The 27,864-nt window shown below is 35.0% G+C and overlaps 1 protein-coding gene across 1 annotated transcript; it reads right to left on the minus strand.

Moving 5' to 3' along the window:
• Nucleotides 1-1,970: 1,970 nt before the first annotated feature.
• Nucleotides 1,971-26,566, minus strand: LOC106078134 (E3 ubiquitin-protein ligase makorin-like). Its single transcript, XM_056039162.1, has 5 exons — nucleotides 26,395-26,566; nucleotides 10,389-10,591; nucleotides 7,678-7,847; nucleotides 3,562-3,679; nucleotides 1,971-3,270 (listed from the first exon to the last, which is right to left on the minus strand). Exons 2-5 carry the CDS (start codon nucleotides 10,428-10,430, stop codon nucleotides 3,244-3,246), a joined length of 357 nt encoding a protein of 118 aa, XP_055895137.1. The 5' UTR covers nucleotides 10,431-10,591; nucleotides 26,395-26,566; the 3' UTR covers nucleotides 1,971-3,243.
• Between the last annotated feature and the right edge of the window lie 1,298 nt (nucleotides 26,567-27,864).

Here is a 27,864-nt window from a genome sequence, read left to right on the forward strand (position 1 = left end):
TTTTTATGTAAATATCATGTACATTTAAAAAAATGGATTTTCGTGCAGCATTTCGTGCAGTATTGAGATGGGCCTCATTACAGTGATAATGACCAAACGAAGACTATCCTACCACCTAAAATTTTACATAATCAGATTCTATGTTGCAATTAATCTGTAGGGATACCAATGACACTTCCTTTGTTAGTAAGTTATATTTGGTTAAAGTTACTTTACATGAGTATGTGAAAGTTCAAATAAATACTGCTCACGGAAAACTATTCAAGAACTGTTTATTATAGGAAAGTCAACACCTCTGCGGGACTATTTCTTCCTTCTTGTTACGTCCTCCTGGAACACGTGATCAGAGAGCACGGCGCAGGTTAACCCGAGTGTCATCTGTCTGCTATACACTCTGAGAACATGGCAAGCCCGTGGACACAGGATGAGAACGAGACGACAATTTCTATATCTTGGCGAGTGTCCCACCGCCAGCGCACCCAACAAATGAACTCACAAGTGCTTACGTTCCTCTGCTTAAGAGGAAGAACATCAATAGCACACCGTGACCGGAAGTCAAAGGAGGCTTACAACACCGACAAGAAATTCTGTGGCTCGAAGGAACTTACACCACTACAAACTGGAAAAAAAAATGAAGGAGAAACTCAAAATAACACTAGTGCTTCGTCCCAAGGGAGATTACAAGAATATATAAATCACCGAAAAAATTACATACTTATAGGAGTTCTGTACTATTATAGTAAATATATTGTTTCATTATATATACATTATTGTAACTCTTAACAAACCCCAGAGATTTCCTGATGATATAGGATGGAGATTCTTTGTCTTGGTTTCTTAAGAGGAACTATTGTTGCAAAAAGTCATGAATTTTAAAAAACTCATAAGCCCTTAAAATTTAATTTTTTTGTGTGGAATATTTGATTTGAGGATAATTTTCAAGATTTATGTCAATTGGCTTTGGCATCATTTTCTGGCTCTTGCTGTCATCATTTTCTGGACCTTTGCTGCGGTCTATTCAACGTTCATGATGGAAATCATGGAGTGTGTTTTTGAAACTATTTTCTTCACAAAATTTGTTTTTCCAACATATTCTTTGTATTATTATTGATATAAAATAATATGTTATGTGTTTTCTTTTAAATAAAATTGTATTAAAATAAAAAAAAAATGTTTTCTTGTTTAGAGCCCATCAGAATATAAGCCGTTTATTTTTGTACGTTTTGTCTATTGGTCAGTCTGTCAGTCACGTTTAGATAAAAAAACAAAAACGCTATAAGCTATTGAAAATCTGATTTAACCTTTAATGTTCCTTCCGAAACATCGCATTAGTTTTAAGTATTATATATCAACATTCTAGATCTAGTCTTGATCTAAGTCTAGTTTAGATTTAGGTAGTTTGATAAAAATTCTAAACTCAAAATAGCGGTACAGATATAAGAACTTTAACGCTATATGGTTGAAAAGTGCTTGAAAAAATATCTCCATCCGCACTAAAATAGTCATTGTATGACAAATGGTAAGGGATTTATTAATTTTTATTTGCGAGGGGAAAATTATTTTTATTATTTTCTCTTATTACATATGACATTTAATTAAATTTCAATGTATTGATAAGGTTAATAATTATTATTTAAAGAATTATAGTGTACGCTGAATAATATACAGGATGCATGGTGTCTGAGTGGTAAAGGGCTTTGCTTCCAATCCTGGGAATTTTACTTTCGGTAACTTCAGGGCACCTCTGAGTTGTTGGGGTTTCTTTTTCCATTGTGAGTACACCCAGCTCTAAATGTTATCTGATATTAGTTGGGGAAAAGTAAAGGTGGTTGGTCGCGTTAACCGCTTGTCATGGAAACAGATGACCTTGACATCATCTGCCCCATAGATCACTAGATATGAAAAGGGAACTTTAATTAATGAATATACAAAAAAAAAACAACAACAAAAAATATAACAACAACTTGTAATTGAAAAAAGTTTATGTTTAATAAAAATTCATTTTGAAAAAAAAAAAATGTAAAAGAGAAAACAAAATGTGTATTATTTTACTGCCCAATGATTTTTAAATTTGTATTACTTTATTACTTTAAACGATCAAAACCAGACAATGATTTGAATATTTCTCGTCCATTGGTGAATTCAATGCGGACCGCCTCCGAGTATTTGTGATAACACAAACTCTCTTATCTTGTTTTTAAAAATGTCTATAATATATAAGATAATTGTTGTTTTTTCTCATGTAATTTTTCCTTCACATCTAAAACGGTCAGATTTCTAATTAACATATCTGGGTCTTGGATTTGAATCTCTGTGAAGAATGGGATTTGAACTTCAGGATTTTTAGGATGCCCCTTAATCCACTTCACTCTAATGAGTACCTGACTTAAGTTGGGGGAAAGTAAAGGCCATTGGTCATTGTGCTAGCTACATGACACCTGAGTCAACCATTGGCCAAAGAAACAGAAGATCTTAACATAATCTACCCTATAGACTGCTTGATCTGATAAGGGGAACTTTCAGTGACATCATAATGACCAAAAGTTATAGTATAGACCTACATTCAAAATGAAATTAATAATAACTACTACTGGAACATGGGTACTAAAGACTACATTTAGTAAAACGTAGTAGGAAAAAAAAAATGTATCCAACTCTTAACATTTATTAACAATTCTGAAAACTTTTTGTTTGCTGAGTTAAACACAAATAGCCCCAAAAGATATATATAAGTAGCAGAATGTAATCAATAGCAAAAAATATATTCTACTCTGCATTGTACTATACAAAATAATTTAAAAAAAACACTAAAATACATCTATCCTACATTAGCCTGTAAAAATGACAAATTAAAATACAAAAATAGATCTGGGAGCACCAGCTCACATACATGCCAGTAGATTATAATTATTCTATTTTTTTATTTTTTTTATTGGTAAGCAATCATTGTTTTGAATGAATCAATGTGTGCCAATAACATCAGAATATATTGTATTTTTATATGTACTCTAATTAACAATCAGCAATAGGTCAATCTTGTCTTCTAGCTTTATAAATATATTTTAAGCTATAGGCCATGATTTTTTCTACTTTCTCAAGTGCATTTCAAACATCGAAAAATTAAAACTATAAAACTAAAGAAAACAAGGTCAAGAAAAAAGCAAAAGAAAGAAAGTCTCTTTTATTTTAAAGTTATATTCAATTTGAATGAAAAAAAAAAATCAGCATGTTGCAAAGTCTTTCTTAATAGGCAACATATCGATAATACTTCTGAAACAAAACAAACCAAAAAAAAATTTTTTTTGCTGTAAAACTTTTTAAGTAAGATAAGTTTATAACAAAACATCGGAAATGAAAACTAAATAATGAAACAAAAAATATTTAACTTTTGTAACACTAAAATTGCTAGTTAAATTTCCGCCAAAATAAATATCTAAAACAAGAAATGTTATTGCAAAGTAACATATGTGATACAATATTCAATAAATATTTTTTTTTAATAAACAGAAAGAAATACACTACTTCCCCTCTACCTAAGTACTGATAGAATGGATTAATTACCTCCAAAGCCAGTGTTCTTTTCTTACAAGCAAACATCAACTTTTTTGACAATGAACATGTGAACCACAATGGGAATTTCAAAATGTCACCTGATGGAGTACGGCACACTGGACAGGACCTGAGTAAAAAAAGAGAATTACATCATGCAAATCCTGTTGCTCATATAATACTTTGGCCATAACCTCCCCTTTTTATTTTTTCACTTTCAACAATTCCTTTTTTGGCTTATGTCCTGTTTTAAAAAAACTTTCCCAAACACACTCACATCTAGCCTGTAAATCATTTTTCTATTACTGCATCTTGCAAATTAGACATAAACATACAATTTCGAATGAACTTACCCACCAATTTAAATGTTCCTCAAACCTAATTTCAGCCCATGACTTATACTATGTGACTTTAAATTAGAACGGCCTGCTTATATCAAACTCCCACAAATAAACACATACTTCTGGCCTGAGAATTCTAGCATCAATTTTTTTTAGCTGTACCCTGTCACCATTCTAAAAAATAAATCTACATAAAATCAATTACCTTCCTTTGGCTTCGTAATTCAACATTAAATAATTTCACAAGCTCTATGTAGCTTTTTGTAGGACCTCTTCAAAAATGTTATCACTCTAGTGTCATAGCACTATGATTTTTGTTCCCAATAATATACTTTATATGCCTACATTTCACTTTTTTAAAAAATACATTTTTACACTCACAGTTTGGTGATATGGAGTCGAAAGCATGGTTTGTGGGGTTGGATTTCACAGTACAAAAGGCAGCCTAAATTCAGTACACAGGTTTTCAATTAAACTTATTATTGCGGGGAAAGTACTCTAGTGAAAAGAAATCAAAGCAGGATATAATTTTAATAGTCTCTTCGCTGAAGTATTCAGAACTAACCACTTGGTCTTTACATAGCAGGAATTCTAGCTGCTATATTCTAAATCTATACATTGGATTTTTTATTCCTCTAAAGATTCCACCGAAGGCACAAAGAAATGTATCATCAGGGAAAACAATTTCACTTTATTGTGGGCTTAAAGTATCTGAAAACTGTGCATCACTAGCCAGCTTCTTTACTTTGTTCATTATATAGGGACCAAACCTTAAGTAACAATTAATTGCTTCACATTTGATAAAAAACTGGACTATATAATTGAAAAAAATAAATTTTCCAGAATCAAATTGATCTATCTATTAGGTATTTAAATGTCGGAGAAGTACCTTAAATTAATGGAGACTTACAAGATTTTAAAAAGTTTACAAAACAAAAGAGTGACATTAATCCACTTATTTTTAATGAAAGCTAGATGTTCGCTGTCCCGCCTGGACATTTTATGAAAAATGTGACAGGCGGTCCAAAGCTGGACTATCACGCCTAAATCGAGACGTTTGGTTACATTATTATAGTGGATTGCGGCAAGTTGTAATAATTCTAACTTCTGGCAAGAAGTTTTTTTTTTAAATATATTCATTCTTTAAAAATATTTTACCAAGATATCATTTTTCTTTAAAATTTTTTTTTATTTTGTTAAATTACTTTTACTATCTACAAAGGTTCAAACCCATAATCATTAACAGTAAGAAGAGTAGAGCCTAAGAAAAATTAAAATTTTAAATATGACAATACCAACTTTTTACAATACCTTTATTCAAATCAGAACTTCATGGAATCTAGAATCAGCCAGGACACTGATCTCAAAAATGGTTTCAAAGATTTCCCTATAAATTGAATGGTTGATGTTTATTGCTGAGAAAAGAATTACTAGCTTAATTGTTGGCCACGCAGGAAAAACTCTAGCTTGACTGTTATAATTTTCCAAAGTAAAAAATAATTAAATGTAAATTTAGCTTGAGTACTAGACGTTGAATAACTTAGATCTAGAGCAAACATTGGTTCTGAAAGTATGATCACGTTGTTGAAAGGACTATTGTGTTTGATATTTTAGAATGCAAGGCATTATTGATTCAAGAGTAGGCCTATCATAAATTAATGTTCACACAAATTATGCACATTGTCTTCAATAATGGGATAGGTTGTAGATGAAGTCTATTAATTATAGTTGCTTTGAAAAATTGGGCCTTGTCATAATAGTCATAGATCATATAAACCATACCACTTAAAGCTAACGGGCTCGTCCGTCCGCCTCTAATGCTTTAGGCAGTGTATATAGGCCTTATTTTTGTTCCAAAACATAGTACCTTACTTATTGGTTGTTTTACTACATTAGGTGGGCTACTGTATAGCACATAATTCTTCTTCATGGAAGATTTTTGCCTATAATGATTCAGAAACATTTTGCATGAAAAATCAACAAACTAGATGCTTTCCAGAGTCAGAAAATAACCATTAATTATGGAGGATAGCCAGAACAGTTGCAATAAAACTAACACCACATATAGTTGCTTAGAAGGTCAAATACAGATTTAGTCGGAGAGCATTTCTGGCTTTTGGCTGTGCAAACTTTTTTGTTTAAAGTTGAACTGTTAAACAATGATGGCCTATTCGGCACCTTTGATATGGAGGTCAAGGCCTATTAAAATCAACAGGTGTCGAATCTGAATGGAGTTTCGAAACCAAAAATGTCATGTTTACATGGAAATTGGTATCACATTGATGCAGGAAAGGGCTTCTAAAATATAGAATAACAGGTTTTTGAGAACTGGTCTGAGTGAATGGAATTTCTTTATGCAGGGCCCCTCAGGTGCAGGGCCTGGATCATTGCCCCACTTGCCACCCCCTAAAGCCACTACTGCATAGATATATAAAATTTAGATAAAAATCTGTAATCTATATAGGCCTAATCATAAATATTCACAGGGAATTGAAATTGTAACTATAGAATGTATAGATCTACTTCTAGAATATATATCTAGGCTATAAATATAGAAGAAACATGATCTATGATAATCAGAATTTACTGGTACTCTAGGCAGTCTAGATCTAAAGTCTTAGACTTAGTCTTAATTTTTGACTAGATTTAAACCTATACATACGTTTCCTTCGTGGACCTAACCAAGGCTTTCGACACGGTCAATGGTTAATGGAGGATTCTGGCCAGGCTTGGATGCCCAACTACGCACATATCCATTCTCAAACAGTTTCATGTGGAACAAAAAGGCCAGATCAGACAAAATGATGACATGTCGATGATTTCCCAATAGAAAATGGCATGAAGCAGGCTATCTACTTTACTCTATTCGCTATCTTCCTTGGCATAATGCTGGGTCAAATGATACAGCGACTGCACGAAGGCATCGACATCACGTTTCGTTCGGACGCAATCTAAGACTACTTGAACGCTTTCACCAAAGATGCTTGAGCTCAATCATAAACATAAGGTAGCCAGACAGCAAAACTAACATTGATGTCCTTGCGAACGCCGCTATGGACAGTATAAAGTAGTATAAAGGGACTTCTTATGGTCCAACAGTTATACTGGGCAGGGCATGTACCCTGTATTGGGGACGAAGTATGCCAAAAGCTGTCTTTTTTGGTGAGCTAAAAGGTGGTCGACGAAACAGAGGTGCCCTGCGGAAACGCTTTAAAGACCAGATTAGGCGCTTACTTGCCATAGCAATCTTTGTTGAGCCACATTTAGTTTTTTCAATTACGGGAGATGACCATTCACTCCACTTTATTAATGGAGCCCTGCCACTGGTAGAAATGTGTAACCTCTCTTGACTGCCGGGGGAAAGGTGGGGGGGGGGGGGGTCAGAATTTAGTGACTGATTTTAGCTTTGATTTTGTTTATTTTGGGCGTCTGTTCAAGATAAAAGATTTTTTTAGCCAAATTTAGTTGTTTTTTCTATATTAAGAAAAATTAGAAGTCAAAATAGAGTTTTCCCAATGTGGCCAACAAGCTTATAATTCTTTTTTTCAATAATATTCATCAACTCTAAAATTTCTAGGAAAATTGTTAGAGCCATTTTAGAGAAATCTGTCCACCCTAATTGTTTTGCCCATACCAAATTTGTGACTTGAATAGAGATGTTCTAAAAAAAATACTTAAATAAGAAAGATAATTTTGGTAGCCTACAGAGCTACATAACATTTTTCATTCACCAATTACAAAATCATTACAACATTTATATCTAGTAACTAGTTTTACACAGATATACCTATAATTAACCATTTCATTCTTTTGTCGCCAAAGCCTTAAGCATTGAATGCAAAAACAATGATTGCAATTCTCTTGGATCCCAAATGCATACTTGGTATCTTTGAAACTCTCAAAGCAAATATTGCATTCCATGTGATGGCTTTGCTCCAGGTGTTTTGCAAGACACACCTAAAACAAAAAAAAGATTACAGTCCTTAAATAATAACACCAATAAAATACATGAACAAATGCTCATAGTTCAGATGACAACATTTTAAGCTATGTGGTTGCGGAAAAGACAAGTAATATATTCTCCTTGCGCCTTAACAAATCTTATTTACACTATCAGATTATTTTTTCAGCTTTCGGTTATACACTGACTTTTTGTTTATGATTTCTATGTCACTTTTTACCCCCCCCCCCCCCATGACCTTCTTTTCTCCCTGCTTGAACACTTAAAAAAAACAACTGTTAAACACATACTTTAACTGCGAATTTGATTATCAATATTACTTATTCCCCCCCTCCCACTGTAGAAAAAAAAATCCTAAATACAACATCAACAGTCAAATTTTTAGAGCCATTTTGAGATCTTTGTCCAGGTTTTTAGACCACCTAACCAGTTTCCATGAGGGTATGAGTTGAATAGATGAGGTATTGTAAAAAAGCCCAGTATAGGGATCAATCTCATGACATTCATTCATTGCTCTTTCAGCTATATTAACCAGCCATATTTCTCTGTGTGAAATTCTGATTTGTAAAATGTTTTACATGTTCAGAATGTTCCTTCAGAGTTGAAGATTATTTACTTGTTACTTCCTAGTCCAAACCTCCCGCAGGACGACGAGGGATGGAAGCGGCAAGGTTTAAACCCGAGACCATCGATAAGCCCGAATGACAATCCGCACGACCAGGCTATCATGAAATATAGGAGTTAGTTTTTATAATACCTCTATTTAACTCATACCTTCATGGAACCTGGGTGGGCGAAACCTGGACAAGGATTTCAAAAAATGGTTTTAACAAATTTCCAGGAAATTTGATAGTTGCTGTATATTGTAGGAAAAAAATTACTAGCTCATTGGCCACCAAGGTAAAACTCTACTTTGACCATTCAATTTTTTCAAAGTAAAAAAGAAATAAATTTAAACTTGCCAAGGGACCGAGAACATATTTATCTTGAACAGACAATATGTCTTTGGGTAATTCTGCATGTAGGCATTATTCATTCAAGAGTTTAATAAATTAATGTTCAGAAACATTTTACACATCATCTTCAAAGTCTAGATCTAATATTATGACCTATTATGGTATTTTATAATGTCTAGTAGATCTATACATTAATTATAACAGGATTCTGGGCAGGGAAGAGGTGGTGTGGCGAAGTATGTTCTTTTTTTTTTTTTTTTGTAACATTCATTAATGGTTAAGAGAAAAGTAGGCTTATTCGCTCTATAAGCTGTATAATTGTATTACAGTATTTTAAAGCTATTTTCCTTGTCTTTATCCTAATTCTAAATTTAACCTTTTATCCCTGAAGAGAGAGTGAGCTAAAGGTAGGAATTTAACAGAAATTGAGAGTAAAATATCTATTTTTTGGTAATGTACTACTGCATTTTGCCTTTGACCATATAAGTGAAAGAAGGATAGATAGATGGTTTGAAAATAATAAGGCTTTTCATAATTCTGAAGATTTTAAGATTACTTTGTCATCTTCGCTCTTGTGTTTTATGTTTTTTTATTTTATTACAATACCTTTAATTCAGTCTACATTTTCTTTGTTAACAGCGCTTTATAATATAGGTCTATAGATTACTAGACATATGTTACCAGTGGCCCCTGGGTCTCAATTTGCGCATCACTGTCGATATAGTCATTGAGAGTGTTTTGGAAACAATTTAACGAAATAATAATGTTATAAGTAAAGCGAAAGCATGAATGTATGTATAAAAATAGTATGAATGGAGCTATCACAATAAAGCTAATCGACCTAAATCTATTTTTAAAAATAAAAATATTTGTTTGTAGGCCTACATATATTTGATTAAAATATGAAATAGACTTTATTTTGTATGTTCTTGTGTTAAAGTATAAAGTAGATCTATCATCTAGAGTTAAATATAGATCTTAAGTTAAATATTGGCTTGGACATATTTCGTTCTGCGCGTGCGTGAAAGCTTCGCTATGCGCATGTGTGACCTTTAATTCTTGTTAGATGTACGGGACTCATGAATGGAACTATTAAAATGTATGTCAACATAACTTCGCAGCTATAAATTTAGTGAACAAATGTATGAAAAATGATTTAGAAAAACAAATCTGAATGTTAATTTGAAATATGAAATGAATGGACCAAAATGGTATGTTCATGTGTTTAAGTCAAAGTAAAAACTTATCTGTGTAAAGTGTAGTTCTTAAAAATTACATCTCTAGATCTAGATCCTTTTCAATCTTCTTTCATGTAAACATGGCCTAGATCCATGAAATAGTAAGTTGGGCAACTTTTTTGAGGGTCTTAAGTTTATTTTAGGGCCACTATACATACGTTATGGTTCCAGTTAGTACTCAAGGAACATTTATGACAAGTTTTATCAAGACTGAACTGATTGATGAAAAGGTTTGGATTTCTGTGCATAACATACATATGCCTTACTTTCTGCTTTATAGTATAGAAGATGAAATTACATCTTAGATGCTTTTTTATTTTTGTCAAAACATGTCAATACTTACCTTTAGATGCAGATCTGGATCAAAAGGATGTAATCGGTGCATGTGGCACAGATGGCATAGTGGTCCATGTATAAATGGGCATTGATCAATACATTTATTACTATCGTTTAGTGGACAGATTTCCAAATTATGCGCATTACTTTCATTGCCATTAAATGAAGCTTCTAGTGGAGAATCAAGCTCACTTTGTTCTCCTGTGTTTCCTATTAAATAAAAAAAAAATATTAAGAAGTAAATAAATTGAGACCTGTACACAAAAAAAATATTACGTATATATATATATATAATTCTCTTCATGGCCCAACCATGCGGAACACCATGATTAAGTCATGGAAAGATAACTCTTTTATTCCTGCAAGTCGGACTCAAAACTTTTGCTGAGCAGAGAGAATGAAAAAGGGGGGGGGGGGGGGGAGAACAAGTAATCTCTCTAATACATTCTATATATTTGACAACATTAATGTGTGTATTTTTCACACACGTTAATGCCTGGTGTCATTAAAAAAGAAACATGTTTTTTTTAGCTATGTTTTGATTTCGCCCCTTCCTAACGCCCTTCGTTTCCTAACCATGACCACTGCTTCCTTTCAATGTTTATTTATATCAGTTGCATATTACTTAAGAAATGTCATGGATAACACTGTTGAGCCCTGTCCGTTGTACTTACAGAAGCACAGTCATACACTATGCTTGACATCATTGCCTACATGAATACTTCCAGCAAATTCAGTGTATGCTACACCACGGGTCGACTAGTAAATTTTAACTCTGTACTCCTTTTTTTGTAAAGATCTGGTTAGCTTTTTTTATTATTTTATTTTACAAGGTTTGATTTCATCATTTTTATTCACCAAAAACTCATTTCTAGTGGCTGTAGGGTATCTGTATGCTATACTGACAGTCAATAGTGGCTGTAGGGTATCTGTATGCTCTACTGACAGTCAATAGTGGCTGTAGGGTATCTGTATGCTCTACTGACAGTCAATATTGGCTGTAGGGTATCTGTATGCTATACTGACAGTCAATAGTGGCTGTAGGGTATCTGTATGCTATACTGACAGTCAATAGTGGCTGTAGGGTATCTGTATACTATACTGACAGTCAATAGTGGCTGTAGGGTATCTGTATACTATACTGACAGTCAATAGTGGCTGTAGGGTATCTGTATGCTATACTGACAGTCAATAGTGGCTGCAGGGTATCTGTATGCTATACTGACAGTCAATAGTCGCTGCAGGGTATCTGTATGCTATACTGACAGTCAATAGTGGCTGCAGGGTATCTGTATGCTATACTGACAGTCAATAGTGGCTGCAGGGTATCTGTATACTATACTGACAGTCACAATAAAATTGAAGACGTAAAAGGTCCCATAATTTTATTTGTATTTAAAAGTACATTTTCTTTTACAACAAACAAATGTTTCAGCTGAGTACTGCAAACTACCTGAGGGTCTCCGGCCAAGGTGGACTCTCAAAGCCTTTCCCATGGAGGGAGGGAGAGTAGGACTATCTAATGGTATGCTCAACAAATTATCAGGGGCCTCAGACATAAATGCCTCTAGAAAGGGAAGAGGTCTCGGGTGTCATTGCAAATATAGAAAACGTGTATTTAATTCTCTCTTTTCGTTCCCATCCATGGACCCTCTTGTTTTCATAGTTTGTATGTTCATGTTGTTGCACCTCCCTTCCCATAGACCAGGGGTTCTCAACCTGTACGACCCCTTGGGGGGTCGATTGACGATTTGCCAGGGTTCGCTAAAGGCCATCGATAAAATGGATCATTTTGTCTATCCTTCTATTGCTGTGTGTGTGAGCCGGGGGGGGGGGTCGTGGCAGAGTGGGGGATTGTAAAAAGGGGTCGCCAAGCTTAAAAGGTTGAAAACTGCTGCCATAGACTTTTATAATTCTTTTGAGGACTTCCCCCCTCTCCCCACTGCCTGTAAATAGGCTGTGACACTAAACGCTTGGTGTATACCTCACTCTTCTCGCCACCAGCTTAACTGGCATGATCTCTGGGTTCAAATTAGCAGCCCGCACTTTTTTTCTTTCATTCATAAATTATGTACCCCCTAGATTTCTCGATCAAGGTCATGTTTTTCATTGAGCAAATAATATTTCTTTAAATCCCAATAATATTTCTAATTACGATTTTGCCGTGTTCGGAGAACAAAAATGCATGAGTTAAATTCATTTTTATTCGCTGAACACCTCCTTTATTGAACAGCTAACAGTAGAAGTGTGATTGGAATATGTACTTCTAAAGATCAATGGAAATAACAGTTCTTATCTCACATTTATAGTTACGTTTACACCTTAATTGCTCATACTAGATTGAGGCTTCTATATGTACTCTATTGATGTTGTCCACTTGTCTTCATGAAAGATACTCAATTAAAGCCGTTGTTTGTCTAATAAATGCTTAACTGATGTCTGTGTCGAATATCGCTCCACATTGCGTGAAGGCGTGAGTGTCTGAGAAAGAACGTAGGTCTAAAAAAAACAAAGGAAGGTGAGAAAAGAGGCAGGCATATCTGCAGCATATCCCACCAACCAACCAACCCATGCCATGCGAACGGCTTTTTAAAGTGAATATTGAATTCCATAGATATCTTAAATCCATAGAATGCTGATCTTCGACAACAAATTTAAGCTATATGGTATATAATCTGCGAATTAACTGATTCGCTACCGGTTACGTGTATGTGCATACAGGGGCGGACTGGCTGTCAAAATCGGCCCGGGCATTTCTATACAATCAGGCCCATAAATGACATATCATCTGAAGGGCATCAATTGTCGGCATGCCTGTCCTCAAAACCTGCATGTTGTTATACACTTAGTTTAGTTAAGGAAAGCACTGTAGTAGCCTGATTTTGAACGCAACATTTGCTATTGACGACATAGGCATTGGGTTAGTTAGTATTGTAGACTTTTAGAACAGTTACTGCTAGGCTCTTGACTGACTCGATTTTGGCCCATTCTGTATTAAAGTTCGTTATTCTATTACATCTCGAGTGAACTTAGTTAATGTGCATTGATCCTATTGGTTATTGTTATATTATTTCGTAACGTGGTGTATGCCTGTAGTCATTGAGCTCGCATCAGTAACATACCATACATGATACCCAAGTATCTAGGGTTATCAAGGTACTGTTGAAATACATCTAGTACAACTTATACATACATCCGTTACAATGTTGAGTTTGAGTATCTTTAACTGTACACATGCATATTTTTTTATAAGAAATATAGGCCTTATGTTGCTATTTAATCGCTAAGTGTGTGGGCCATAAAAGAATGAAGCTTACTAGTATCACTGTCTAAGGATGTAGGCTATTACATTATTTGGAAAATGTGTTAGATTAAATTAGTTTTACACTGTAGAGAGATTTCTTTTAAACACGATGCTCAGAAGGCCGCTTTTATGAGAGAATATTATAAAACCTTTGACAATTTATTACATAGTGGCATCCATGCGAGTCTCATGCGACCCTTTTGGGGGCTTTACCGGCCCATTAGGGTACTGGCCCACCGGGCATTTGCCCAAATACCCATATAGCCAGTCCGCCCCTGTGTGCATACATTAACGATTTTCGCGCTTCAGCGGTATCAGGACACGCATAATGTGGCTTCTGAATTATTCTTAGTAAGAACTTAAATTCTTTTTCTTCTTCTTCTTGATACTGTCAGGTAGAGTTGAGCCTTCGGCTCTTGAAACTCTAGGCAAGCAAAAGTGAACATGGGCTCCCTCTTACCGGCCTGAATGAGAACAGTGTACTGTGGGTCAGAACTTTGAATGGTCTAGAATATCATGATGTTGGATTTTCAATATATTTTCTAGTTTACGAGATCTAAACGGGACCGACGGACGGAAGGACAGACAGACCAAACAAAACTAGCAGCGTCTATTCCCCTTTCGGGACCCGCTAAAAATTAAGTAAGAAAATGTTACAAAATAAATCAAAGAAATCTTCATTTCCGGTCATGGGTTACATCCCTTTCTTACGCATTTTCAACATTAAAAAAGCGTTCGTGTCATTGATAGTAACATAGAGCGAAAGAGTCTGGAGGAGGTCAGACTCGCTCCCAGAGATGCCTACACGGGACCCCTCCATTTTTCATTTTCCAGGCTAAGCGTGCAGTACACCCATTTATGTAATGGCCCCTTGAGCAACAGCGCCTGGATTGTGATATGGTTGCTTTTTTACAACTCCGCAAATTGCAATTAGTATGTTCTCACACACCCTTAGGCACCCCCCACGGGGAAGTCTTGTTTCGCTACCCTTTGGCCTTATCGTTTCCTCCTACAATCGTTTCCAATCGGGCGCCACTAAGAGGCAGGCTGGTTAATAATCTTCAAAAAAACTTTGGGCTTACATTTGATACCAATACCCAAATGAAAGCTACCCAGTACCGCCGAATAAAGACGAAGAGAGAAAAGCATATAAATAAACCCCTGACCGATAAATTGTTAAATTTGACATAAAACATAATAAAAAATTATCAAGAATAGTTACAGGAACACTACAATACATATCATAGGTAGTGCATACTATTAAGGTAGACAAACGCCTGCAAATAACTATGAAACAATGCACCACTTGTTTCCAAATGTCTTGTAATAATGTAATTTATTAAGCGCAAGGTTAAATAGACCCTTGCAGAGCTAACTTATGTATGGGTCAAATCACAGGAGTTCAGTTAAAGAAAACTACAAGATTGCATAGTACCTGGACAAAAGGATCTTGGTAGTTCAAGATAAATAAGAAATATGTATTCTCTACTTTTGTGTTTTTAACTTGCGTTTCTCAATCGATATGACTGCCTGGCAATATATGCTGAATGATGCCTTGTTTTAATTAATTTTAAATATTTTAATATTGCTGCTCGGGGGTCTGGAACTTTTAACAACAAAACAGCGCCCACTTTTTAGTTCTACCCAGCCGCATATCTATATTGTTCCAATCTCATGACTTAAAGTACAAGGGTTCTCTGCATTTCTGTCCCATTTTTGACACAGGAGCAATGTACCACATGTGCGTTACTTAAGTTACACTCATACGATACGACATACACACACCAATCACATACACAATAGAAGGGCTGTTAATATGCGGAAGACAATGAGGGAATTACAAGAAGAGATAAGAGAAAGAGGGGAGTGAAAACTAGGTCCTAAAAATAAAAAAAGTTGGGGGGGGGGGGGGGAGGAACAGAAGTAAGATAAGACGTCCAGGATGACATCACATGCAGGCGATGGCATTTTTGGCTAGCGGCTCCTTGATATTCGTCTTCGCTTTACCTGAGATAAGGTGAGAGAAGGTATAAAATTGACTAGCTTAGCCTTGAAAAGGTAAACGAACTACGTGACCCGAGGATGAGTCTGTCTAGGTCAAGTGAATGGAAAAGTGTGTGTATGTGCAGAAACGGACTGGGTGACAAAACTAAGCCCTGCCATAAACATAATAGTGCGCCCACACATTACCTTTCACATCATGGTCATGAGCCTTTTTACATTATGTCTGCTACGCCGCAGACTGACATGTTGGCTTAAGATAAAAAGTAAAACGAGTGCCAATCATAACGCTACGTAGGACTCATTTTGTTAGTAAAAAAAAGTTTTGCTTGTAAAAAGTTTTGCTTGTAAAATGTTTTACATGTTTCAGATGTTCCTTCAGAGTTGAAGATAATTTACTTCCTAGTCCAAACCTCCCGAGGGACGACAGTCCAGCCAGCACGCAAACCGGTCAACCAGGCAGCTTTTTAGAACCTTACTATTAGGCCTAATGAAGACGATCATTCCCACTGGCGATTTGCCCCATGGCCACAATCAAGAGGACTTTGATGCCACATGCATATCAAAGTCTACGTATTTTTTTTTTTATAATTATAATAATAATATACTACCCTCCTCTTTTTTAAAGTATTGCTGGTAATATTAGTCTATATTCCTATTTCTTTAATCATTATACATTGCTATGAGATTTTACGGTACGGCTCTATAGCGCTATTATTACTATACTAGTCGACCAACGGCGTAGCATACGCCGCTATTTTGCCTTTTGGGTACTGTAACCTATGCGACCGCTGTGGGCCCCGCACCTTCATAGGCCCCACGCTAATCCTTGGTGTAAATTATTAAATTAAACCATTTTATAACTTATAACAGTTTTTCCGCGGCATTCTGATTTACCAGGAGCAACAGGAAATTTCATGAAATAGCAAAATATACGAAAAAGTTCTGGAAATCTCCGGTAATGATGTAAATCTTTTGAAAAGTCATAAAAATCTCCTAAAATATTGACAAAATTGTTATTTTGGGGAGTCATTCAATATGAAAAACGTAAATCCTACGAGCGATAAAAAAAACGCCATTATACAATACCCGTAATTGTGAAATCTGATAAAAGAAGCTTTTCATGCCTCAAACTAATGAAGAGTTACTTGAGGTTAACAATTCTCAAAAATAGATTGAAACATTTGGTAATTCATGCTATTGGGCGTGATCTATGTAGGGAACAGAATTTTTATGATATACTGTATGATTTCACTACACGCAAGGCTAGAAAAGTAATTATGCACGTAAAGTAAAGAATTTTTAAAAAATGCAAAGACTAATTTATTTTCTAATACTCTTAATTTTCACATATTATCCGTATCCCTACCCAAACTGGGCCCTGCGTGATCCGTTCCGCATAGGCCTCGCAATGGTTAAATCAAGCCCTGCTATTTAGTGACGGGTGAATACTACTTGTTCCCCCTCTCCCTCTTTTTTTTTTGCCGCCAAAGCTACATGGGGAGTAACAGAGTGATTTTTCCATGACTTCTTAGTGGTGTCTGGAATGGTTGTGCCATGACGCTAATTATTTATATAGATGTTTTATTTTCTCTTTCTAGCAATCAGTTATTAGCTTACGATAGGTCTGTGAGTCGGCTATACAGGGCTATCGTTTCTAGACCGATATGTTTTAGCTTACGATATTAAAAATCAACTAGGTTATCTCCCTTTGGAAAAAATTATATTAGTCTTGAACCAGTCTTGAGCAGTGGTTAATATGGCTGCCTAGAGACGTTAATATGTACTCTAAAAGAGGATCATGCCTTCTGTCACAGCTATAAAAAGGTTCATTTTAACAAATATTGTCAGTTGTTCGTTGACATTGAAACGTGGGGATGTTCGGAAGACAAAATTATTCTAGATCTAGAACAGCGGTTCTCAAACTTTTTAACTCCGGGACCACCTAATAAAATAACCCACTATGCGGCGACCCCCAGCCATAATAGTTCTCGTTTATATTATTTTGCTATATCATAAATCGTTATCAAAATGTATATATACCTGAAGTGCATGATGTATTTTTATTGTTCGAAATGGAACATCGCAAAAGCTTAATTTAGTGTAAAATAAATTTGTGCTTAAATTATTATTTTTTTTAAAGTGGATCATTTATGATTGTAATTGATCACTTTCTATTGATTGCTTACAGTATTCATGTTGCATACGTAACGGAAATTTTTAAAGTATACCTAATCTTGAAAAACGTAGAGTCCTTGATACAGGAAATTAATTTGCTACAAAACTATTGTTGCGACAGTCTTTGCAAACACCACAACTTTAGTGCGATGGTTGAGCTTGTTTTTGTTTCACCAAATCAGGGGTTCTCAAGACTTGAAAACATCACAAAGAACGTGATCTTCTTGGTCAAGTCTACTTCTGTATTTAGACTTGAGGACTAAGAGCCTTGACAACCCAGTTTCACAAAGATATGCTGTTGGACAGAAAACATTTCAGAACCCGATATTAGGGCCTACTACCAAAAAAAATGGAACCAGGATTGTGAAAATGACATTAAAGAGGAATCTGCATCGCTATCGTGATTGTGGTAGTGTCTGCGTTGCTACAGTAGGTCTGTGAATCATACAGTTATTTCTGAGGACTGGCAATATGCCCGGGTTCTTATATTGGACTCCCTCACCTTTTTTTTTTTACTTTATTTAATGACTCTCGAGAATCGTTTCATAATTTGTTAAAAAAAAAAAAAAAAAATCCTATAAAAAAACAGACGAAAAACTCACATTTCCGTTTGTCTTACGCGACCCTTGGTAAATGGTTATTCGACCCCCAAAGAGGTCGTGACCAAAAAGTTAAGAACCCCTGATCGAGAGTACATGACGCCAATCGAACCCCTTCTCGAGCACCACACTGTAAAAAAAAAAAAATTAAAAATTCGCATTTATTTCGATGGTTATGACGAAAGAAGTCAATTCCTATTGTGAATCACACATCTCCATATAGTTTGTACACATTTAGTATTTAGACCTGAAGTCACTTTTTTTAAAACTTGGATCTAAAGTGCCCTAGTATAATAACATCACTTTGTGTTGACCTCTTGGGAAGAATCAAGTAGGTCACGGGTTGCGTTTTTTTTTTTTTCCAATGATGCATCAGTTCAACAAAACCTATATATTATGCTCCTAATTAGGCAGGGAAGTGCGTGCAATTAATTCTTTAATCTGTCCCTTACTATACAAAAATGAAAATTGGGGTTAAAAAGCCTACAATATTCGAACACTCCCTATCCCAGCTTATAAAAAAATCGAACACTATTTTAATGTTTAAAATACACATTAAAGGGATTTAACTCAAAAAAACAACAACAACAACAACAAAAAAAACAACAAGGTTACAAAGACAGTTTGTGTGGAAACACAAACTCAAAATCGGCACCCGAAGTGGTCCACCCAGACAGGCTTCAATATTTTCAGGAAGAACATACGAATGAAATTCTATCAAAGACAAATGACAGATAAGAATGGAGAAAGAAGATTGACAGATCTTGTGTAGTGCCCCAACGGTCCAGCAGATCAAAGGATAGGTGAAAGTGAATGTAAAGTTAGATGTGAGCCTGGCCTAACTAGTTCCCCTTTCAGACCTTGTGGTCTATAGGGCAGATGATGTAAAGTTCATCTGTTTTTGTGGCCTACGGTTAGCGAGGGTGTCATGTAGCCAGCACAACGAGCAACCGCCTTTACTTTTCCCCAACTTATGTCAAGTACCCATTAGAGCTGAGTGGACTCAGAGAGGCCCAAAGATTCCGATGTTGAAAATCCCAGGATTCGAACCCGGAACCCCCGATTCGGAAGCCAAATGCTTTACCGCTCAGCTACCGCGCCTCCCCTGGCCTAAATGAAGTCTTATAATTGATGTAATTCTTTTGAAAAGGTTCAATCTCTTATTCGAATCCTCAAGAAAAAAACATTTCCGTAAAATAAATAAAACGCGTCAAGGGCAGTTGTTTTTTTTTGGTGAGCTAAAAGGTGGTCGACGTAACAGAGGCGCCCCACGGAAACATATAATACTGTCATAACAAATGGTTACAATAATAAAAATAACACACAAACACAGTTATTAGCTTAGCACAATATATTTACGACCCTCTCTTCTTCTGTCTACGCCCCTTTCTCCCGGTCCCTCTCCTTACACAGTTCCACTTTCCAACATTCACCCACTTTCAGTACAAAGTAACACATTTCAGGACTACAACAGACCAACACACAACAGGAACAGTTCAGTGCTAGCGCAACACACAGGTGTAAACCAGGCCACCAACACACCCCCAAAACAGTGTTCAAGCTGTAGTAAGAACAATGTTGAGGGGAAAGGGGGAGGAGCCAATTGCTGATCGAACAAGTGCCAACGGTCAAGCCGTTAATTATGTCACAAACACAAATTGCTAGATACGTATTATATGTAGAGATTTTGTTTGCCCCCCCCCCTCCCAAATGACAGATAAGAATGGCAGATATGAATGGAGAAAGAAGATTGACAGATCTTGTGTAGTGCTCTAAGATACGTTTTTGGCCCAGGTGGCTTGTAGAGGGCGGATCCATACTAAAGGCAACACAATTCACAAGCTATCATAACTTATTAGCACCTCCCCCCCCAAAAAAAAAAAATAATAATTTCGGAACTGACTTTGGGCCTTTTTTTGTTTGTCACAGACACTGAGCTTGCTAGATGCGTAGAGCCGCAGCATGTTTTGTTTTTAGGTCAATCAGGTAAATTGTTGTGTCCTCCAATGGCTTGTGGAGGGCGGGATTATCTATCGGCAAAGCTTATTGGGCTCTCCCCCCAATATGTAATATCTGGACTTTAAAGGGTCTCTTATGATATTTCAAAATAGCTTAGTGCCTTTTCAAGACATTCAAGCCCAACAAATAAGCACAGGTTCGGTAATGCGGTACTAGGCTTTGCATCTTACAGTAAAGTGTATCATCGGTTTCTAAGCAGAGATGGGTGATAATGGAGCAGGGGAAAAATAACTAAGACCTGTCTGTCTTGACATGTCCTAAAAAGAAATAGATATCAATAACACAATTTTAAGATTATAACATTTTTAAAACACCATACTTGTTAGGTGTTTGATAGTTTCTTAAGATGTTCGATTCTTGAAGGTAGCGGTAAAAAAATTTTCGAAACTTACTTAAAAAAGCATCGACCTGACCCACTATAAAATCAAATCCAATTTTAACCGTGAATAGAAATATAATAAAACTCATATAATGTTATAGAAAAATGAAAGACGAGTCCATAGATACAATCAGTTTTTTCCCAGGTCTAACCCTTACGAGATACATAAATTCGAACATAAAAATGTCGGCGACTGAGCTTAACTTGACATCAGTTATCCCTAATCCTAGATTATTTTATCTTATAAAATACAGACGTTACTTCAAACTTCAAAAAAGAATGTGATTACGTCCTACGCATCAAGCATCTAGTCATGCATGTTTACCAATGACTTAAATTCTGCCAACCAGGCAACCCATTCCATGCTCTAATAGCACTAGGGAAGAAAAAGAATTTGTACACATTTGTCCTAGATTATCCATAGGCCTATTTAACGAGAAATGTACCTTTATCTTTGTATCTTTCTGAGTATTTTATTAGGTTTTGTATTTAAAGATTATGGTTCAGTATTTTATGTATAACTGCTATTATACTTTTAAGTCTTCTATCCTGGAGGCATTCTGAATTTAGTAAAAGGTGTAACTCTATTAAAATGTAAATATTCGTTTGATATGAATCTCACTGATCTATTTTGTGTCTGTTCCAGTTTCTTAATGTTTTCTTGAGTTGAGGGGTCCCAAACAGAGGATGAATATTCTATTATTGGCCTAATCAAGGTTGAATAACATTTAAATTATATGTTCTTATTTGATTTATATAAATTTCTTTTAATAAACCCTAATACTTTGTTTGATTTTTTAAATAGTTTCATCAATATGGGTATTCCATGAGTCATGACATGAGAGAGACAGCCGGAGAGCTCTCACAAAAGCTGCTGGAAAAATATTTGAGACTCAAACAAAAGCCATTATTGAAGAAAGGCGCAAAAGACAGAAAGAAAACTTAAATAGATCGCCAGCAGACAACGGCTTTGTCTGCACAAGATTCGGGAAAATATGCAGGTCGCAATTGGGTTTGCGTAGTAATCTTCAGAATCGAAGGCAAAAACAGCCACTATAAACATTATACAAAAATTATGCCAAATAATTGACATTGATTACAAAAAAAAAATTAATCTCATTGTCATGACTTTCTTTCAAATCCTAAGAATTAATAGTCCCCTTTTAAATTTTTGAATATTAGGGCCTACTGTTTTTAGGTTTAATTGTAAATTTAGTTTTATTTTTTTATATAAACATTATTATTGCTGAATTCATAACAAAAAGATATTAAGCTAATGGAAACCTTGTGCCTCCTGCAGTCTGACAATATTAGAAATTTCAAGCTTTAAATTAGCCAAAGCAAGGCGAAGGTCTCCTCTAGTCATTACATCAAGTCTATTTCTTTGCTTATTCATTAAGTTTGTTAAGCACTAAATCTAGGTTAACCATGTATGTTGATGGAAAAGCTAAACCATAATTCCATTTTCGACCAGTTTTGGAATTTTACTGAAATATTTAAATGCAGTCACATCTCTGTTGTGCCTCTTCAGTGGCGCAGCTAGAAATTTTCCATTGTTTGGGGGCCAGGGGGGAGGGGGTGTTGACCTCTGGGGCCCCTGCATTTGCCTAATATTTAATTTAATTAATTAAAAAATTTCATTAGGGGCCCCTCAAGTGGGGGCCCGGGGGGATTTTCAAATTCTCCCCCCTCCTCCCCCCACCCTAGCTACAACAATGTGTGCCTCCTATGTTGACATTCTTTTTAGCTGAAGACATAATTTTTTTAATCTTTTTTTTCCCTGCAACTCAATTTGAAGTTAAGTAACACATGTTTGATAATTGTCATTTATATTTTCTTTTTTTTTAATTTTAGAAGGGAATCGTAATTTCTTCCTAGAGCATTGTTATTTGAATTGCTTACAAGTTATATGAGATTGCTATACCCTTTAAAATAGATTTAATATCTCGATACAAGAGAAAATGTTATAATCAATGAAAGTACATTTCTTTGCTTGCAGTCGAAGGTTGGTTTCATTCATTTGCTTTAGATATCTACCATGTAAGACAATTGCTTTTAGCCTGTTTTAAGTCATCGCTAACCACTGAATCTTCCAGTTTCTCAAAAAAAAAAAAATTGTATTTAAGAGCTTAACAAATCGAGCAATAACAAACATCTTTCGAAATCCAGCGAACTTTAGTTTACAACAAGAGTCTAACATCTTTTTCATCATTTGTTTCATAAAACTGTTTAAAGATGAGATTATTTTCGGCATGGGTTTGTATTTTATTTACAATTTTATAATTAGATTCAAATAGAAATGAAATTGCTGGCTAATCTATTCTTGTGTATCATATAACTCACAAGGTGAATAGTGAATAAATCTATATTACTTATGGTTCCCTATGTCGTCATAAGCTACATAATATATATATAACTGGACAATTTTGAAAAAATATTTCATCACTAACAGAAGAAAAGCATTTTGTGTAACATATGTTTTAAAAAAAATTAATTTTAGTTTTAATCAATTTTCAAACAATATCATAAGTTTTAGAAAAAGCTATGCTTTTTTCTTAGAGGCCACTAAAACATATCCTGCTTTGCTGCTTTTTTATTTTTAATATTGTTTTAATAGTAGATTTTTATTATTGTTCATGAATATTCTTAAATTATTTTTGGAAATTGCTATATGTCTGTGAAGCCGACTTGGTTTCATAACCTCATCTGAAAATGCTGTCATTCAAAGTAGAACATACTTTTACCTAGAAGCAATTCGCCAACGCTCTTAGTAATATTCCATTACATACCAGTGAGTTTTGATAACAACACTTAATCAATCTCTTTTGTTTAAAAAGGTTAAAAATTATTCTATTTAAATGTTAGCTTTACCGTTTTTTCAGTTGACATTTACATAACAATATATTAACATATGTAGATAAAATAAACTAAAATCTAAAAAGCATATTACCTACTTTGTTTATAAAATCTTAAACGTTTATGCGCGCATGATCTAAGGACACTAGATTCCCTCCCATTACAGCAAAAGAGTAAAAATTTAAAAATAGAAAATTGGATTCCCGAACTCAATTTCTAATGCTGTTTCTGTTCTTAAATTAGAAGCAAGCTACCTATAACTTGTCTTTAATTAGTTTGTCAGCTTTAAATTTGAAGAATTATTTAATTTGTTTTGTTTCAGTGCACCTATAGTTTCTTCTTTCCTCCTTTATACCCAGCACCCCATACCGCCCCTTTGGCTCCCCAGCGCCTCCCAAAATCTTGAAAACGCCATCATTGGGGGCAATAGTGCCCCGTTGAAGACTATACTGGTCTAGTTCTAGATAAATATATAGATCTAGATCCAGATACCATATAAATTTAATGGTAATTCTGCAGGATTTCAAGGGGCAGCCATCTTTGTACTATTTTGTTATTGTTTATGTTCCAAAGAAATCCCAAGATAGTGTCTTAAAAAATACCAAGAATTAACATTACTTCTGTGTTTTCAAAGCAATGCTATTTTTTCTTTTAATTTTGACTTGGTGTCAATACAATATGTTTCTTATTGTTCGGTCTTCTTTTTAATTGTTAAAATCTAAATATTGTCTATATCTATTCTGAATTATTCTAAAATAGAGAATCTAAATTTAACTAGGCCTACAATAAATATCAGCACAGTTTATTACCAAAAATTAATTGACCTTTATTGCCTTTAAGAACCTTGTCATATTAATATAGTAATTAGTCTAGTTCTAGCAGTTAGATTATGAGTCTAATTAATAGACTTATTTGGACTAGATGATACCAGTATAGCTAGATCTAGCATATTATTTAGCTTCAAAAATAAAAACAAACAAAAACCTAAACCAGAGAGAAAACCCAAGACACAAGATTACAGTCTAAACAATAACAAAGATGGCTGCCCCTTGAACTCCTGCAGAATTACCAATTTAATTAGTATTTGCGTTTAAGCAATACAGTGGAACCTTGAGATACGAGCTGCTCAACATACAAGTAATTCAAGATACGAGCAGCGCCAAGAGCAAAAATTTAGTTCATTATACGAGCAAATATTTAAGTTACGAGTCAAGCTGAAGCCTATTGACGATGAACGTGCAAAATCGGATCTTTCCACTCTCACTCGGAAATAAGAACCATAATTGCCAGCTAGCAAGTTTAGTGATTTTAATCATGCATCATGGGTCCCAAGAAAATTAACATAAGTGCAAAGTCAAATGATACTAAGAAGAGGATGATATCCATCAAAATGAAGTAGTGTTGTTTTAAGTTTTTGACTAACTGAGCTGTAAGGGAAACTTAGTCTTTTTTTCTTTGTGAAGTGTTGTTTATTATGAGCTTTCCTTTAGTTTTTACTTCTCAACATTACATTACTAAATGTATCAGTTGTAACTTTAGATGAGTCAACAATATCACTACCAGACAGATCCTTTTCACTACTATGAACTACAAAGGGTTGAGCACGAATAACACTTGTGAATATTTCAACATTCTGCTCATTATTATCATTTAAAAGACAGGACACTTCCTGAGAAGTTGTGGTAATAGGAACTCTTTTATTTGTTTCAGCCAAGGCCTGAGAAGTTGTGGCTATAGGAACAAACTCAACACCAACACACTCACCATTCATACTAATAATAATTTCAGCCAAGGCCTGAGGCTGGTTGGGAATTGGCACTTCGTTTATTAAATGTTTCTAAGCATTTAAATACAAAATGGTAAAATCTTATGATTCTTATCTTATCTTATATAATACAGACGTTACTTCAAAAAAGAAGATGATTACGTCCTACGGCTACGCATCATGCATTCAGTCATGAATGCATATTAACCAATCACCAATGACTTAAATTCTGCCAAGTCACTGGTTTTCCTGGCTAGCTCAGATAATGTTTACTATTACAACTTTTCACACAGAATTTTAATACGTCAATAACTCAAATTTGAAAAACCTTCGGAGTTTCCCTTTAATTTTAAACTTTTTAAAACTGAAACTGGTATCTGAGTTAATGTGAGTATATGAGTATCATCTCGAGGTTCCACTACTCACTAGAGTCTAGATCTAGACACTACTCAATTACTCAGTCAGAGTCAGCCTTAGACTTAGACTTTTTAGACTTTAGAGTCTACTGTAACTGTAGTACTAGATTTAACTAGATCTAGTAGAAAGTTATATAGATCTAAGTCTAAGTAAGTAGATCAGATGAGATGCTCAGTGAGTTGAGTGAGTATCTAGATTATTTCTAGATTAATCTAGTTACTAGATCTAGATTATTCTAGATTAGATCAGATGATAGATCTAGACTAGAGTGGTAAAAGTCTTGACTAGAGACACTAGAGTTAGAGTGAGTAGTAGACAGTAGGGCATGCACTAGTCACTAGTGAAGTGTTAGTGTAGTCAGTGAGAAGTCAGTCACACACAGTCTCACAGTGTTATTGGTAATAGTAATACAATAGTCAATATAGATCTAGATTCTATTTAATTGACAATAGCAATGAACAATATTTAATTATTTTTAAGTGATTTAAAACATACCTTGAATTGAACAGAAAACTTGGTTAAGGTTGGCTACAATAAAACGTCTTAATCTCAATGTAGAAAAATCTAGAGTAGATCTAGATCTAGATAGTCTACAGAACTAGATCTAGATTTTACTAGATCTACATCATGATCTACACCAGCCTATTTCATAGAGGAAACGCACGAGACGTCGAAAAATTTGGATTGGAATCGTAATTGACTGAGTATTTATTTTAAGTCATGCCAATAAACAAAGGTTTAAGAAATACATAAACAATCTAAAAAAAAGAGGGGGGGGGGGCGAGCGTTATAAAGAACGAAAGGTGGTTTCGATATTTGGACATTACGATATTACGAAAATAGAAAGGGAAAGAATTAAAGAGATGTAAAAATATAGAGACAACCTAAACAATGCCAAAGAGGTCAAGGTTACAAACTAATACTAAAATTAAGTTTTTTTTGCTACAAGGGAAAGTATGCCTACTAAGATCTACACATTTGAGGGGGAGGTGAGTTTAATGATCGAAGCCCTCAAGAGGTTAAATTTGAACCTAACCCCATAAAGAGTTTGAGTTTTAAAACCCCTTCTCCAATATTAAACTAAAGCAATTAACTACAGTCACCAAATTCTATGAGAGTAGCTATATAATAAGTGTGTGTGTGTGTGTGGGGGGGGGGGGGTTGAGTTAAAAGCCCCTCTACATACGGATGGGTTTGACTATAAAACTCTCCTTTTCGATTAAAAATCTAAAAGCAAACTACAGTCACCAAATTTCATGGGCGTAACCAAAAGGGGTCTTGAGTTTAATCCCTCCCAACCTTCTTACAAAACGAAAAGCAAAGCTACTATTGCTAAATTTCATGAGCGTTGCTAAAAGGGGTTTTGTGGATCCCCTTCCAATGAAAAAAAAAACTAAAGCGAAAGAATAGTTACCCATTTTTTCCATAAAGTGAAGTGAATAACAGATTTGTTTTTGATCTACAATTTATTAATAAAAAACAAGAATATAATTTTCTTTTTGGTTTTAATTACCAATTCCATAACGGACCTTGCTGGGGGAATTCACGGCGCTCTTTCAGTCCCCCCTGGCTGACAAGGGCGGGGTGTCTTGGTTCTTTTACTCTATCTCCAGAAAGAACGTATTCTAGGGGACAAAAAAAAAACGTCCGAAAGAATGAAGGGTTGGAATGTAATAAAGATTAATTAGGCTACTTTTATATACACACACACACACACACCTACTTATAATGTTTCTCTCTCTCTCTCTCTTGGGGGGGAGGGAAGAAACAACACACCCCAACTCCCCCCCCCGCCCGAAAACAATCATGGCTACGCCCATAACATAGAGTATCAGCACTATACGTCTGGTACACCATAGATCTAGCTATTGTATTTTTCTGACCTAGAAGGGAACAAATATACGAAACCAACAAATTATTGTAAACTTCAGTTGGTGCAGTTTTCATGTCATAAGCTTCATATTT

Source organism: Biomphalaria glabrata, chromosome 8, assembly GCF_947242115.1.
Source record: "Biomphalaria glabrata chromosome 8, xgBioGlab47.1, whole genome shotgun sequence".
Taxonomy (NCBI): domain Eukaryota; kingdom Metazoa; phylum Mollusca; class Gastropoda; family Planorbidae; genus Biomphalaria; species Biomphalaria glabrata.